The sequence below is a fragment of the Asterias rubens genome, chromosome 13 (assembly GCF_902459465.1).
Source record: "Asterias rubens chromosome 13, eAstRub1.3, whole genome shotgun sequence".
Classification (NCBI taxonomy): domain Eukaryota; kingdom Metazoa; phylum Echinodermata; class Asteroidea; order Forcipulatida; family Asteriidae; genus Asterias; species Asterias rubens.
This window is the reverse complement of record NC_047074.1, coordinates 6,488,807-6,506,465: the sequence shown is the minus strand read 5'-3', so window position 1 is coordinate 6,506,465 and position 17,659 is coordinate 6,488,807. Positions and strand designations below refer to the sequence as shown.

Genomic DNA, 17,659 nt, shown 5'->3' with positions numbered 1-17,659 from the left:
CCGTCCCGTATGTGTGTGCGTGTGTGCAGCCCCGACCCGAGGTCAAGCTAGCTACAAGTTTGCGCCCGCTTGTGGTGTGTGTGGCATCACAACAGTAGTTTAATGGCGGCCCCCTTTGATGAGACCACTGTGTGTATCACTCTCCTCAGCGGAGCAGCAATGTAATCCTTCCTCTCGATGAACAAGATGCATGAAATGGGTAGGACATGTGTTGTAGGTTTAAAGGGATGAATTGTACAGTTTATGTTCGTTAACACTCATATAGAGCTTTGATAAAAGAACTAGCATGTGCTAATTTATAATATGTTTTTGTATGTGATGATTGATTGTGAATAGACCTGACTGGAAAAGTTTCCGTATGGCGCCACCACTTTTTCATTCGAAATGAAATAATATAGTATCTAATTTACCTGATTGATATATCCCTTTTTGTAAAAATGAGTGAAAAAGTGGTGGCGCCATACGGAAAGTTATCCCGAAGGGACTTCAAAAGTCGAACCCGTGTTACCGCGAATCACCCACATACCTTATACAAACAATGGGCGACCTGGCGTATGTGAGTTGGCACGCGTGCGCACTTGGTTCTTCACTCAACTATGGTGTCGTATGTCATATATGGATATCCTCCTCTTACCAGTTTTCAAAAAATTTTGAAACATTTTTTTCGAAATTATGCCTTTTTCTTTGAATTGGGAAAAAAATAATGATGCCATATATCAACCGATGCCCTAATTATCTTCATTTGTTAATAATAGTATGAAGTATGCAAACATATATTAAAACTTACTTGCTGGACATTGAAATGTTCACACCACACACCGATCTTCGATGACTTCAACTGGCCCCATTTGTTTTGAGTTTTTCCTGTTTTCACGGCTAGAAAGAACAAGAAAGTATGGTTTCCCGGTGAAGCCATACATGGAAGAAACATCTGCAGTGACTACAAGTGTTCTTTGAGACTCTGTGTATCACTCTAAAGCCAGCAGTTGTCTTAATTTTATTCAAAATTTTTTTTTATTAATTTTTAAAAATTACCATGGTAACTTGCAAAAAAAAAAGTAATAATAATAAAAAGTGTGAATAATAACTGGCTTTCAAATCTGATTTTTATTAATTTTTTTCTTTATTTTTTTCTTAATATTTATAATAAAGCTTATAAATAAACAGTGATAATTGAATCAACAAGCTGATGTTTAAATTTTAATATTAATAATAAAATTGATATGAGGGTTAAAAAATAAAAATCTCCAAAAATATTAGAAAATGAATAAGGCACATGGCTTCTTTAAGCCTCTGTAATTTTTTTTTTCAGAATGCTCAGCAAAATATTCAGTCACATGATTTGATCATCATGAATTGTGAATTGAAATAGTGTTTGATGAAACTTTTTCGGTGGGCAAATATTTCTATATCGCCTCAACATTTAAATGACATATTTTTGTACCTTTTAGAAATGCCTAAAATACTGATTTTTTTGCATTTACATGTGCAAATATAACCAGTGGAGCCTTACATGTTTCTAAGTTTTGGTCAAGGGAGAGGAGACTCTTTGCTTGGCAAATAAAACCACACAATTTTGGGACGGTTTACATCGCGCACAGAGAGGTAAAAGATTTGCCACGATTTTAGGGACACCTCGAAAACAGGACCTCCTACGATATAATACAGAAAAAACAACTTTTTTGAGACCTGATAAAAATTGTGTACACTTTCGCCCCCCAAATCGAAAAACACAATTGAATACCAATCACCCTCGTGTGCTAGTACCCAAATTTTGAACCACCGCTAGCTAGCGAAAGTCACAAAAAATGTAAAAATATGCCATGATGTTTCCGTGAAACACCACAAACGGTAAATGAAAACGTGTATACTCACAATTCTTGTCTCCAATGATTCAACTTAACACGAAGGCAACAGCGCAGTCTGGCAGTACCACACCTTCTGTACAAAGAGATCTAATCCTGTTCGTTAATCGGCCGTCCAGCTGGAGGTCTCCTATCTTTTTCCACTGGTCAGACAGGGGCATTGTCAGGGTATTCTTTTGCTACTCTGTGGTTTTGCGGGTCGTTCGAGCTCCTTCTGTTCCTTCCTCCATGGTGAGACCCAGTGTCAGCCTCTTGACCTGGCCCTGGTATTGGTAACTGGGGTGCTGTACTTCTTTTTTCGAACTCACTTGTCTAATTGAGTGTTGAGTAATTTAATCCCTAAATAGATACAGCTCACGTAGGTAAGCTAAACTGGGATGGTGCGTTGGTGACGTCATTGATCGACGGTGCAAGGTGCGAAGAGAATAAATAAATAAAAAGGAAACGAAAAGGTTGTCCACTATTTACATACGTAGTGCAAGACTGGGTTTACAGCATCCTAGCTAGAGCCAGCCAGAGGTAGTAGGACTCTAATTGCTGGCAGGGCAACCTGAGATGGATGGTGCATAGACTGCTGTAGAGGGCAGATGGTTCCAGATCTTAACTGTTCTTGGGTACAATGAGAATTTGTATTGGTGTCAATTCCTCCAATATACTTTTGAAATCCATAAAAGAAGCATAGAACTGTAAAGTATTAGCTAAAAAAAGAGAATTCGCATAAGTTTTAGGATACATTTTGGAAAAAAAAAGTTTTTTCCTCGTGAAAAAATTTATCTCGAAGCAGCAAACCACTGTCACCATCTTGCTTATTCACATGGATTAGTCTTGGCCCAAGATGTCAATGATTGGTACTGTTTTTTTTTATCAACACAAAGTCGTTTTTGTAATTGAGATTTTAACAGAAAACCATAAGAAATATGTAGTTTAGCCCAGACTTAACACTTCCATGCCATTTATAATGAGTTGACGGCACGAAAATGAGTTGACGGCGAGTTGACGGCAAGTCAGCGAGTTGACGGCAAGTAGTTGGACCGTTCCTTTACAATAAGAAATTTAGTAAAAATGTTGCCGAAAAAGGTATAAAACTATATAAAAACCATATTTTTTAACCGATTCAGATTGAGAAAAAAGCACTACGATCTGTCTGAACCGCTCTCTGTTAATGGATGGCGGTACTTTTTCAATTAGAAGTCAAGAGAGGGCGGTATTAATCAGTGCCCCAATTTATTAATCAAAAAAGTTCAAAAATGGCACGGCTCGCAGAGTTGCATCGGTGACCATGCTCTGAATCTTTTTGATGTGTGAAAAAATGAGGTAAACTTTTGCCCTTTTTTCAAAAGGATTATGAAAGAAGAGAGTTTTATTGACCTACAGGAGTAGGTCTTAAAGCTCAGACAGATGTAAGGTCAAAGCAACATTAATTTGACAAACTTTTTTTTTTGTGCGGCCATAATAGGAAATGTCAATAACGCACTACCTCTAACATGTCTAACAATGCTACATTTTGTATTGTAGATTAAAATTCAAGTAATTCCAAAAAGTAACAGTATTTATTGTAAAGTTTTGCGATTACCCGCCGTCAACTCGCTGACAACTCGCTGACAACTCACTTGTACAGTCAACTCGCCGTCAACACATCCACTACGCAGATGGATTAGTCTTAGCCCAAGACACCAGCAATCAATTTAGACGAAGCGCAGTACATAGTAATCTATGCTTACCGATCATAGAGTTATATATAAGAACTAGAGGGCACACTGGCCTATATACGTGGCCCGGCATGCGTGCATGCGGCCATTTTCAAAGTTGACAAAACAGCATCGCACAGCGTGTGTTTGTGCGGCCATTTTTTAAGTTAACAAAACATAAGCGTAGCGTTCAATAAACACAAACTCCAACGTGTACAGACGTACTTCATATTCAACGCACGCACAGAATGGCGTGCGCATGTCTCCTTGCGATCCTGTCCATATGTGCATGAAGCATCATCAGTGCGCCCTCTAGTTCTTAGACTGGACATGACTGCATGCAAACTAATTCAAATGCACTAAAAGGATTGAATACAAGTCATTTCTTTTAATTTTGTGTTTTTCTTTTAATTTGTACAGGTACAGTAGTAGTTTCTTCAAGAACTTTCATTTTTTCATATACGCTTCAACACTTGAGTGTAGCTTTTTGGGGGTAAGATAATTGAATGAGGAAATTATGGCCATTGGAGAATTCATTGCTGCACTTAAAGATAATCCCTACTTTGGTGCTGGATTTGGACTTGTCGGTGTTGGAGCATTGCTTGCTGTAGCCAAGAAAGGAGCACAGTATGGAACTATTGCACTACGTCGTCAGCTTCTCATGACATTAGAAGTACCAAGCAAAGATAAGAGTTACTACTGGTTGTTAAATTGGATCACAGTTAATGCACGTAATGCTCAACATCTAAGCGTGGAAACAACATTCCAACAGAGTGAGAGCGGCAAGATTAATACTCAGTTTGACTTTGTACCTAGTCCAGGTAACCACTATTTCCGGTAAGTATTCTTTGTCATCAACAACTCATTTAGATAATACTCATTCAGTGTCATGCTAGAGGCTTTCACAAGTCTCAAAATCCAGGAACTTCACCTGTCCTTCTTGTGATAGTGCTATAAATAATTATTTGTCAAGGAATTTATCCTTATTCCTGTGGTGAACCCATACACTTTTCTCTTCAAAGCGATTGCAACTAGGGTTCCAGAGAGACCATTATCTGGGGCCTCTTCCTTTGTTCAGAGACCTGTTGCCTTGGATCGGGCAAGTTGGTCTGACAAGCATTTGAAACTGTTTGTTATGAGATGCATTATGGTTAGATAGATGTTTTTAAAGTACATTTCACAAAACATACAATTATACCTTAAAATTGCACGGCTTTCCTTGTACTTTGTGAACTAACACGGTCGGCCACATTGAGGAGTCAAAATTTTGACTTCACAAAATGGCCGACTGTGTTAGTGCACTGGGTTCTTTAACATGCGTTACACAACACATGGGACCAATACCTTTACGTCCCATCCGAAGGACGGAGCAATGGTTAAGTGTCTTGCTTAAAGACACAAATGTCATGGCTGGGGATTCGAACCCACACTCTGCTGATCAGAAACACCAGAGTTTGAATTAAGCTTGGGCGATATTGCTTTTATTATCCTGTGATCGTCAAAAAAGTATCGCGATATTCGATTAAATCGCAATTTTCAAAATTCTGACATTTTACTACATGCCCAATTTTCATACTACCCATGGTGTTGTAGCTCTATGAGTTACACACACATAAAGTGTCTTTTAAAGTGTCTACTGACTGTTCTTACATGTGTGTATATCTTGCCCATTTCATTCTAGCTAACCAATAAGCATCCATAATGCACATGGGGTGACCTCTCATTCATGTAAATGGTTGTGGATGGTTTGTGGTTTGTGTAATATGATCCCATTGTGGTCTGCAGTTCGGTGGCAAGGCGGCGCACAAGGCTCCCACACAGGGGAGGTAAATGATACGTTGTGTTACTTCTGAAGTGTCTGTGGGAGCCCGCCTGGGGGCGAAAGTATTTGATGTTATTTTTTTCAATTGGGGAATCTTGGGGTTGGTTCTGGGACTTTATATTTTTTTTAAACAGCCCGTTGTGGTTGCAAGACGTCTCAATTACAAGACGTCTCAATTAGGGTAAACATCTCGATATTTCATCAAAACCACAATATGCCGATAATCCGATTAACAAAAAATCAAGACGATATATGGTAATCGTTTAAGAAATGGTATCGCGATTTTTTATTATATCAAGGTATTGCCCAAGCTTAGTTTGAATTCGGTGCTCTTAACCGCTCGTCCACGACACTTCCATTTGTAGACTATGGTTAAAGTTGACCATGTCCTGTTGGAGGAAAAGTGTAGAGTGACGTGGCTAAGAGCATCGAATTCAAGTTCTGATGCTAAGTCACCGGAGTGTGGGTTCGAATCCCGGTCGTGACACTTGTGTCCTTGAGCAAGATACTTTATACTATAATTGCTTCTCTTTACCCACTTGGTATAAATGGATACCTGCGTGGGTAGATGTTGATATTGTGAATGAAAAAGCCTTTCGGAGTGCCAAGGCAGCTCGGGCCTGTATACTCCTTATAAAGGGAGCTGAGAAAGATTGTTTTATTATTTAGCCGTCGCAACCGAGATTCTATGCACAACGTCACGCCAGAGGTGTTTATCCCTCATCATGTTTGGAAGGTTCACGATTTCAGCCTCCGTATCTCTCCCGATCACGTCGATGTAGTTGAGTGGTCGAGGTCCTCTATTAGGGCACGACAGTCTCCAAAATAACACGTCAGGAATGACCTGGTCTTTGGCACGAAAGCAGTGAAAGATTAAAGGGATGTTATGGGCCCAATGACCTGGGGACTTATGTAAAGCGCATTGATATGGTTCATTGTAAAATGCGCTATATAAGAATTGGTTATAATTTGTTATTACTATTATTACTTTTGTTCATTGTTCATGATTTAAAGTCTGCCTTTACACACAGGTACAGGAATACTTGGATTTGGGTTGAGCGTAACCGAGAGAAACAGATGATTGATCTGCAAACTGGGACACCATGGGAAACAGTTACACTCACTGCTATTGGTAGAAACAAAGGACTATTCTTTGATATACTTAGCCAAGGTTTGTCTTTGTTTTTATTTAAAAGTTTGATTTTGTTGTGGGGGTGAAAATGTTTGACAAACCTAAACCCAAACTTTAAAATAAGAACCGGAGAGAAGTATCTACAACTAGAGAAATCTTTTTACATGAAATGTCATCTTTTTTATTATATTAATGATTACAATTGCTCTACCAAAACAGCTTGCAAATGTGTAGTGTTACAAAGGTCTTCAAATACTTTTGTAATACATAAATGATATTGGTTCATTGCTGTTATTCCAAAGTTGAAAGAACGCCTCAGTTTTGTAGCATTTACAGTTGTCTTTTTGTTGCTCAAGATCCATCCTGGTTCAGATTATGTGTTCAAAAGTGAATCAGGTTACAAACAAAAATTATGTAAAAATAGTGTGAACTTTATTCACTTACTAATGAAAGAAGAGTGAAAATGGTCTTCTGATGACAACGAACTACATGTAAATTACAGACTAATAAATCGGCTGAAATAGAGCATCTTTTACCGTCTAAATAGAGGTTCTGAGAAATTTTTGTACATGTTTTTTAAGATAATGTAGTACGCATGCATGGTATCTGGGCCCAATTTCATGGCTCTGCTTACCGTAAGCACAGAATCAGCATTTACAAAAGCAGGGAATTCTGTGCTTACAGCAGGCGTATTTCACGGGTTAGCAACAAATTTTGGCTTCTGCCCGTGCATACTCCACGTTACTAGGCATTCTATGCTTACAAGGCTAGCATAGAAATTCGGCGCTTGCACGTAAGCGGGGAATCGTGACCGTAAGCGCAGAATTCAGCGGTAAGCAGAGCCATGAAATTGGGCCCAGGTCAGGTGGGGTGTTCTATTTGTGTACATTTTCTTATAGTGTTGAATGAATGTTTATCATTTTTAACTCGAGGGAGTCAGGAGTGTCAAGGAGATATCACAACCGTCCTCCTCGGTCAAATAATTTCGGTCGGCTAAAGCTGGGGCCGGTCAATGCCGACCGGCTCCGACCGTAGTAGCTACAACCTTGCAAATAAAGTAATATTTCATTTTTGAATCTTTGTGTTTAGCAAGGACAATGGCCTTACAGAAGCAGGAGGGTAAGACCATCATGTATACAGCAATGGGTGCAGAATGGAGACAGTTTGGCTATCCAAGGAAGCGTCGACCATTATCATCAGTCATCTTAGATCATGGCATAGCTCAGGATATATTAACTGATGCTACAGAATTCATAGAGAATCCCAAGTGGTATTCAGATAGAGGTAGGTCATGATGTCATTGGGATATCCTAATCAATACTAAGAGAATAAAAGACTGGCGACAAGGTCTTTAAAGGAACACCTTGCTTTAGATCGGGCGAGTTTGTCTTTGAAAAGCGTTTGAAACTCGTTTGTTATGAAATGCATGATTAGATCAACTTGGGTTTGATAGATAATTTGAAAGTAGAATATAATGATCTACACAAACATGCCTCGAAATTGTATGGTTTTCCTTATGTCGTTAAAACAACACAGTCGGCGATTTTGTGAAGTCAAAATATTTGAATCCACAAAATGGCCGACCGTAATTGTTCACGCCGTAGTAGGAAAACCGCAGTTTCGAGGGATGTTTTGTGAATCAGTCTAATCATACTTTCAAATTATCTATCTAACCATGCATTTAATAAAAAACAGTTTCAAACGCTTTTTAAAGACCAACTCGACCGATCCAAGGGAATGTGTAGGGTCGTGGCTGTGCGATAAAAGCCGGATCTGCATGGTTTTAAACGGCAGTTTTAGAACATGACACTACTCTTTTATTACCATTCATAAAGTGACATTTTGTTAAAAAGCAAAAATATGTTAAAACTAAAGTCAATTTGTGACAATCTGTCTGTTTAACGATTTTTTGATATTGTACATTAAAAGAAATTCTGTTTGTTGCACATTGGGGTGTGTATATAATGTGTGGTACAAAGAGATTACGTGCTGGTATACTAATAGCTATATAGTTTGTTCCAATAAGTGACAATCTATTTCTTTAGCAAATTTTTGAAATTGTACATTTAAAAAAAAAGATTTTGCATGTTGGGTTGTGTATGCGCGCGAGTACAAATAGATTCTGTGCTGGTAAACTATTGGATATGTATTGCGTTCCGCATAAGTAAACTGTTGTACCAGCCGGTTTTAAACAGCTCTAGCTGTGTCTTAATCAGCCATTTTCAAAACAACCCCACTTGACATGCTCTCCACCAATAAGGGAATAGCGAAACTGTCTGGGGTATTTATGAATAAATGTTAACTCAATCAACAAACCTTTTGACCCTGATTAAACATGGGCTTAGCTCGGCAGTATAGTGGGAGACTTTGGAACGCTAAAGGTGGCAGTAGACTTACCTGGTAAATTTCCATTGTTTACGTAGTTCTGAGCCTGCGCACATTACCAAGAACAATGGATTTTGTCTGGTAAGTCTGCTGCCACCAAGCATCCCAAAAGTCTCCTACTGGTATAGAATCAATGCATGTAAATGTTGGCGCCCTCTTGTGATAGCAGACAGTCAATATTCTAAACAATGCAAGTGGACTTCAGATATTTCCAGTGAAACCTTGAAAACATTCAACATATGAATAGAAAGAAATCAATATTAAGTATAATAAACATTTACTTTCAGCCAATGATATTTGTGTGGATTGGTTTATATTTCACTTTCGGAACAGAAAAAAAAGTCCACAGATTTACAAATAACTTACAGGGTTTACAGAAGGTAATGGTGAAAGACTTCTCTTGAAGTATTATTCCATGAAACGCTTTACTTTTTGAGAAAACATTAAAACAAACTCAATTCTCGATAACGAGAATTACAGACTTATTTTAAACACATGTCATGACACGGCGAAACGTCCGGACACAAGGGTGGGTTTTCGCGTAATTTTCACAGGTTTGTAATTTTATATAGAAGTTGTGATACACGAAGTGTGGGCCTTTGGACAATACTGTTTACCGAAAGTGTCCAATGGCTTTAAGTTGTGTGTTAATAATGACTGTTGATGACATGTTATTTTGGTTTGACAGGTATACCATATAGGAGAGGATACCTACTACATGGTCCACCAGGATGTGGAAAAAGTAGTTTTATGTAAGTGTTGAAATCGTGGAATGACTGAATTAGGTGTATTGCTATCTCAATAATGCTAACACCGTTAATTTAACTGGGGTCCCTTGCTTAATTTTAGCATGGTTGTAAAATGTGGCAATTTTTGACAAGATTTTGCAAGAGAACTTGACAGCAGAAAAAATTGTCCTTTCACACGAGGTACATTTTGTAAAATTTTACAACCATGATACAATTTAGCAAGGGACAATTGTTCTCATGTGAAAGGGGCTTAAATGGGAATGGGAGGTGTGCAATAACAAGGATACAGACAGATAGGCAAATAATGAGGGGCACAAGCGTTTAGGATTAGCAATGGTTTTATAAAGTGCAGCACCAACTAAATCATATTTGTAGGCTCAAGGTTTTACCATTCATTTGTTACAATGGATATACATGTACATTGAAGCTTCTACAGTCATATAACTTTCAATTGGTACATTCCAGGCATGCCAGGGAAGTACATATACCATACAATGTAGGTCACCCGTAAGCAAAAGGGAAACTAAATGCAGTTGTCTATGGTTGATTGGAGATGTGTTTATATACAGGGTCTGTACTGAAGCGTAACATGCAGTGAGCAATGGATCTGGATTAAAGAGAAGTAATACTCAAAACTATCTCAGAATTTAAACTGTAATTTTAAAGGGACACATTGCCTTGGATTGGGCAAGTTGGTCTATAAACAACATTTGAAACTGTTTGTTATAAAATGCATATGGGCAATTCCACGGTCAGTCGCATTACACTTTTCAGTGTCATTTCTCGATCTTGGTGCTAGAAGTTCTATAGGAGATATTCTTTCTACTAAGTTTATAGACTGATTTGTACTCGAGACCCAAGGCTTTGAAGTGATGATATTAGAAATGTTGTGGGCTTTGTGCTCTGGATGTTATAACGTTGTAAAAAGCGGTCAGTCACATTACACAAAAAGGACATGGTAAAAAAAACACTTGTCACAATTCAAAAATTTCCTCTATCAAAAAGCTTGCGAAGGTGTTACTAATGTAACACACAACTCTTATACATGAGTATCCAACAGGATACTTATAAATGGTCAGCAACTTGAACTTTTAGGTATACATGGCAAAACCATTGTCAGTCGCATTACAGTTTTCCAGACAATGTAGCCAAGCCTACATGGAGCCCAAGCTGAGTTCTTATTTGCCAAAATTGGGTTCATTCCTTGTCAACAACTAAAAATAAATTGGTTTCACATGTTAGCTATAACTTCAAAGTGGAAAGAAAATTGTGACAAAAACTTGATTTTTTGGTGTCATGTCCATGTTTGCTTGGAATTGCCCATATGATTAGAAAGATGTTTTTAAAGTAGTATACAATGATTCACACAAATATGCCTTGCATTAGAACGGTTTTCCTTTTACGCCGCAAACTTACACAGCACCGTTAGTGGAGTCAATTTTTTTACTCCATAAAATGGCTGACCATGTTAGTTCGTCAAGTAAAAGGAAAACTGTGCAATTTTGATGCATATTTCTGTGGATCATTGTATTCTACTTTTAAAACATCTTTCCAACCATATATGCATTTTATAACAAATGGTTTCAAATGCTTTTCATGGCCAACTAGCCCGATTCAAGGCCATGGTTCCTTTAATGAGAAGTTCTGAAATCGCTTCAGCCACTGTCGACCATCCATTAAGTTTACACAGATGTCTTGTTCAGTGTCTGCGTTTCCTTTCCACTATTTCGAAAACTCCAAACAAATACCCAGAAACAAATTTATTTTATTTTTGTGTTTTCTTAACATTCGGATAAAACAAGTCTTGTGAATAAATTATAGGTGTGCATTTGTATATAATAGAATGCCATATATTGATCAAACATTTTTAAAACAGCTGTGTTAATATACAAGAGATAAAATGTGCTTTATTTTCAATATGGTTAATATATTTACATAACAATGTTGATTGATTTGTTAACAGCATGGCATTAGCTGGAGAGCTTCAATATAGTATATGTATGATGAACCTGAGTGAAAGGAGTTTATCTGATGATAGATTGAATCACTTAATGAATGTAGCTCCTCAACAGAGTATTATCTTACTAGAAGATATAGATGCAGCTTTTATCAGCAGAGAAGATAGCAATGATGGTAAGTACTCAACAAAGTAATAATATAATAATAATAATATAATAATAATATCCAAGTCTTATATAGCGCATGTATCTACCAAACAAGGTAGTCTTGGCGCTGAGTATATATACAAACTTTCAGAAAGATAGGTTATTGCAGTGATGAATTCTGAGACCCAGTTTTGTAGCATCTTATATAAAGGGTTTACAAGGTGCCGTGGCGCATTTATCAGCCACAGCCAGGAAAACCGGGCTAACCCCTTGTCTTTTCGATAAGTTTACTGGGTTCTTTTACATGCCTTACACAACACATGGGACCGACGGCTTTACGTCCCATCCGAAGGACGAAGCAATGGTTAAGTGTCTGGGCACAGGTGTCATGGCTAAGGATTCAGTTTGAATTCAGTGCTCTTAACCGCTCGTCCACAACACTTCCATAAGTATTGTCTTAAAGGCACTGGACACTATTGGTAGTTACTCAAAATAATTGTTAGCATATAAACTAACTTGGTAACGAGCAATGCAGAGCTGTTGATAGTATTTAACATTGTGAGAAACAGCTCCCTCTGAGATAATGTAGTTTTTGAGAAAGAAATAATTTCTCACTAAAGTATTTGAATTGAGTTTGAGACCTTAGCAGAGGTCTCGAAATCAAGCATCTAAAAGAACACGGTGCGACAAAGGCAGTTTTTCTTCCATTATTCTCTCACAACTTCGATGACCGATTGAGCTCAAATTTTCACAGGTTTTTTATCTTTTGCATATGTTGAGATACACCAAGTGAGAAGACTGGCCTTTGACAGTTACCAATGGTGTCCAGTGTCTTTATTACTAGAAGATATAGATGCAGTTCTCTTGTGTCTTCAGAGGAAGAAGTTTAGAGGGTGTCTCTATGGTGTTAGAAATATTGAGAGGTTTGGGGGTTCAATCAATGGAATCCACAGGAAATAGGACAAATAAATGTCGAGTCCAGACTAAAACCAAAAATAAACCCTCTGAACTCGCTCAGTGGAAATCTGATAAAACATGTAAAAATGGTGTTGAATGGGCTGTCATCTGAAGACCCTCTGATTGGCAAATACACACAGATTTCACTAACAATCTTACCCTTTGTATTTGATTATTGCAGCTAAATATCAAGGTATGGGTCGTGTAACATTGAGTGGTTTATTAAACACTCTGGATGGAGTAGCGTCAACAGAAGCTAGAATAGTCTTCATGACAACTAACTATATCGACAGGTAAGAATTCATTGCCCTATTTATTCATCAAATCAGACACAAAGAAAAATATTTGTATTTTTGAGTGTGTACTGTAATACAGATGTTCTAAGTTTATGTTTTGCTTCAGTCAATATTAAATCACTTTGCTAAAATTTTGAAAAAGCCAGAAATCTGGCAAAAGCCGGAGAAATCATTTCCCTGTAGAAAGGATCTGTAGGGCCTACAACCAAAGTTTGATTTGATCTAATAGTGACATAGCCTTTGAGAAAGACTCTGCCAGGTAAGCTTACTGCTAGGGTCAAAACGTTAAGCCAATAACTTAATTTGTTTGCATTATTTGGGTTGGTAAACAGTTTACAACAGCCAATTATATTTTCTCATAACTTGTCAAGATGTGTCATAAAAGGGTCAAGTTGAGAAAACCATACTTTCAGTTGAAACTCACAACATTAGGCCATGCTTATGCTTTTATTATTTGGCTATGTATGATGTATGAAAAGCTGGACAATTTCTGCATTAGAAAACAATATTTAATAGTGCTGGTTGGTGATGGCTGCATGATTGTACATTCGATTATACATACAGTTGTAGATTTATATTAATGACTACTCTCCTTCTGGTTTACAGATTAGACCCAGCTTTGATTAGACCTGGTCGTGTGGACTACAAAGCACTTATAGGATATGCTTCGAAGCACCAGCTTGAGCAAATGTTCATTCGCTTCTATCCAGAGTTGGATGTATGTAAAGCAAAGGAGTTTGCTGATAAAGCAACAGCGTTCAATAGACCAATCAGCATGGCGGCGGTGCAAGGTTTCTTCATGCTACATAAAGCCGATGGGAATGCAGTGATAAAGAATGTAGAGAACATATGGAGCTGATACTTGATTTTGAAAGTATGAAAACAATGGTGGAAGGAAACAAGCACAACTCATCTCGACTGGACAGGGATATACAGCACAGTGGATTGGCAGTTCCTTATTCACTTAACTCACCGATATCATCTTTACAAGAATTGCGCCATTTTGGGAGTCAATGCCTTTATGTGTTGTAGTGTAGTCTGCATTTTAGGCTACACAGCTTTATTAAGTTGACGAGTTGTGACTCCCACAACGGGGAGCATGACAGAAGTATTGTGTGTGATGTTGCTTCAAGGGGTCGATCAATAACAGTGAAAAACCTGATCGTGTAGGAATGCTGAACGCTTGAATAAAGCCAGATTCATACAGGGCAATTTTCCAATCAGTTCGCACAGTTTTAGAAAATGTGATGCGAGAAAAATTTGCTTCTGTTTCTCAATTTGAGTGCAGTTTGAAACCTACAATCATTTCTTAACAAAGAACCGAGTAAATGGATCAACCATAATGTCCAAATGTCAAACATGAGATCATGTAAGGTGTAGTCTCGCATAAAGTTGCAATGTTAATTTGACATGTCAGCAAGCATTCTTCGCTCGGTCCCCCGGTCTCATACAAGACCACTGCCATAAGCCATTTTCAGATATGGTGTACTCATTACTACATGTATAACACTGTATAAGGTTTGTGTAGATCTGTCTGTATACACCCAAACCACACAGTGCAGTCCTATAGTGGCCACCATATCTCAAAAGGCTAATGACCGATGAGCGTGTACATTTTTTTATTGAAAGTGAAATTCCGTCCCAACTTTAGAATTGTCCCAACTTGAGTGTTACAGTTTGGAAGCCCAACTATAGACCAATGGCACAGGACGTCACTTTCTCAAAAAGGAGGCAGATCATTGGACAATAGCTGTTCTCTGTACATAAAATTGTGCGCGTGATCTCAGCGTACATGTACCTGTAGTGTTTCGGGTTATGCAAGGGGGCTATGGATTTCGTACACAATACAATGCGCATAATTTTGGGTGCAAACTCTCTTTTGTATACGATTTTGTCACCCAAAATGACGCCCAGGATAGGCGCGTGTGAGTCAATGTGCATGTTGCAAGGGGTCTATAGCTGGGAGTCGGAGTCAGCAAGCATTGTTCACTCGGGCCCCACCGGTCTCGTCCAAGACCACTGGAATGGCTTGATGAGCTTGTAATTTTTTTTAATGAGAGTGAAGTTGTTCCGTCCCACTTTAGACTTGTCCCAACTGAGTTTGAGTGTTTCAGTTGGGACACTCCAACTATAGCTGGGACAGCCCAACTATAGATGGGACAGCCCAACTATAGATGGGACAGCCCAACTATAGATGGGACAGCCCAACTATAGCTGGGACAGTCAACAAGCAAGGAACCTGTGGTAATATAGAACCAGCCAGTACTATTACTAGTTCTTACAATGTATTGGATCATAACTACACTAGATCGCTGGTGGTTTTAATGTGTACATGAAGGAGAAACACTTGCCATGAGATGGGGGGGGGGGGGTTGATATAAACAAAAATAGGTCTGAATTCAGATAAAAGTCTGAAACTTACACATGTAACATTCATATTTAGAAATATTGTGTACATGTATGTGTCTCTTCGTAACCAAAATCAATTATTTTGGTTATCTACATGATTTACTGCCCACTGTCGAGCAATTGTCCCAGGTCCAAGCTATAGTTAGGCCATCCTAACTGTAACAATAAATTTAGGACAGGTCCAAACTACAGTTGGGACGATTCTTAAGTTGGGCCGAAACAACGCGATGCTTGAATGCAATGATTGTACTGCTGATTGGCACACTGTACACAATCACAATATGTATACACCGTGATATACATGTAGCCCGTCAGCCCCCATTGCACTGCCACTGACGTCTTACCAGGGCATAGAGTTATATATAAGAACTAGAGGGCGCACTGGCCTATATACACGCCCCGTATGCGCGCAGGCAGCCATTTTCTAAGTTGAACAAACAGCATTGCGTCAGCGTTCAATAAACACAAACTCAAACATATTCTTCATATTCAATGCGCGTGCAGAATGGCGCGCGTGTCTCCTTGCGGTTCCTTTGCGTTTGTGCAAGAAGCATCACCAGTGCGCCCTCTAGTTCTTATATATAACTCTATGTACCAGGGCTATCGACCTTTATCATGCTGCCTCCATCTTGGTCATGTTCCTCGTATCGGACAACAATGAATGCTAATAATTCAAAAATAGGAACCAGACTATTTTGTTCTTCCAGCCTCAGTTTGGTAACATTGATATTAATGTGAGAAATTCAAGATGGCTTCACTGTGATAAAGGTCTTTATATGATTAACAATGGATTGCCGATCCTGCTAGATAATGTAAACAATCTTTTAGTAAACAATCAAGGTGAAAGAAGAGCCTAGCCCAGGTTGGACTCATTCATTGCATTATGTACATGTATATTGTGCCAGTGAAGTGCAACAGAGACTGGTGTCCTACCAATACTACGATCCAGCCCTAGTTTTAGTACAAGTCAAAGAATGACAATAATTATTTGCAAAAAATTACACAAATAGAGCTCCATTTTTATGGAAAAATCCCCATGGACACCGACACCTTATTCCGGATGTTGCAGATTCAAATACCAATCAAGTGAATTTGTCTTTGTTCTGAATTAAAGTACAAGTAATAAGATTAGTTGGTATGGTTGGCGTGTGCGTAAAGGGGTCGCCTCTCACCAAGGTGACCTCGGTTCGATTCCCGGCCAGAGCCATATGTGAGTTGAGTTGTGCGTTTGTTCTCTGCTGTGCCACAAGGGTTTTCCAGACCATCCGGTTTTCCTCCCTCGGAAAAAATCAAACACTTTTGATCTATGGCTTTGCTCCGTGGTCATAATGGGTTGCTGTGGCTGGCAGCCTACTTCTTGAACACGTTGTAGCTGCGTCCTTCGCTATTCAGCTCTTAGCTGCGAGAAAGGATGATTAGCCCCCCAAAATTATTAATTATTAATATTATTATTCTAATATTTAAAATTATTAGAACTGCTGTCTTCCATCCGGTTAAACGCAAACCATCTGACATGATCGTTTATAGTCAACTGTGAATAAACGAGACTGGTTATAAAATACACTGTTTGCAAGATTTATGATCTTTCTCAAACTCTCTTTATTACAAGGTATGACTTCCATGTCTAATTTTATATCAAACAAAAATGATGTTTTATTAGATGTTAAATTTGCAATAAAAATAATGTTGTTATGAGAAGGAAAGACAAAGTGGGTTGATTGAAGTGTATGCTGTTCTTGTTTCAAATCAAGAATTCTCTGCTTTGTTTGAAATTATGCCACTCATGAGCTTCAATTTAAAAGGGAATAAGATCCCTTTTTACCTTTATGTAATAAAACTACATACAATGTTTGATAGTTATAATAAAAAGATGTACATCAGAAAAGAAAGCATACAGGCCTGGCATCGCATGAAAGCCAACCACTAAAGAAAGCATACAGGCCTGGCATCGCATGAAAGCCAACCACTAAAGAAAGCATACAGGCCTGGCATCGCATGAAAGCCAACCACTATAAAAAAGGATCCTATAGCACATGTACAATTTACCGTACATGTATGTACATGTCTCAGTAAGAAAAACAGAATATTGATATCGTGCCAGTGTCCTCATTAGGAGCTCATCTATCTTATCAAAGTGTTTCAAGGCAATGGTAGAATTTATAGCCAGAAGTACTGACTCATGAAAACTGTAAAAGTGTATACGTACATGACTTCTTGAACAGGTAGATAAATTGTTTATTTATTATTTCAA

The 17,659-nt window shown here is 38.3% G+C and overlaps 1 protein-coding gene across 1 annotated transcript; it reads left to right on the top strand.

Moving 5' to 3' along the window:
- Positions 1-88: 88 nt before the first annotated feature.
- On the top strand, positions 89-15,818 carry LOC117298717 (mitochondrial chaperone BCS1-like). The gene is made up of 8 exons (XM_033782032.1): positions 89-199; positions 3,974-4,390; positions 6,407-6,546; positions 7,597-7,791; positions 9,581-9,644; positions 11,605-11,774; positions 12,885-12,996; positions 13,606-15,818. Exons 2-8 carry the CDS (start codon positions 4,071-4,073, stop codon positions 13,856-13,858), a joined length of 1,254 nt encoding a protein of 417 aa, XP_033637923.1. The 5' UTR covers positions 89-199; positions 3,974-4,070; the 3' UTR covers positions 13,859-15,818.
- Positions 15,819-17,659: the final 1,841 nt, after the last annotated feature.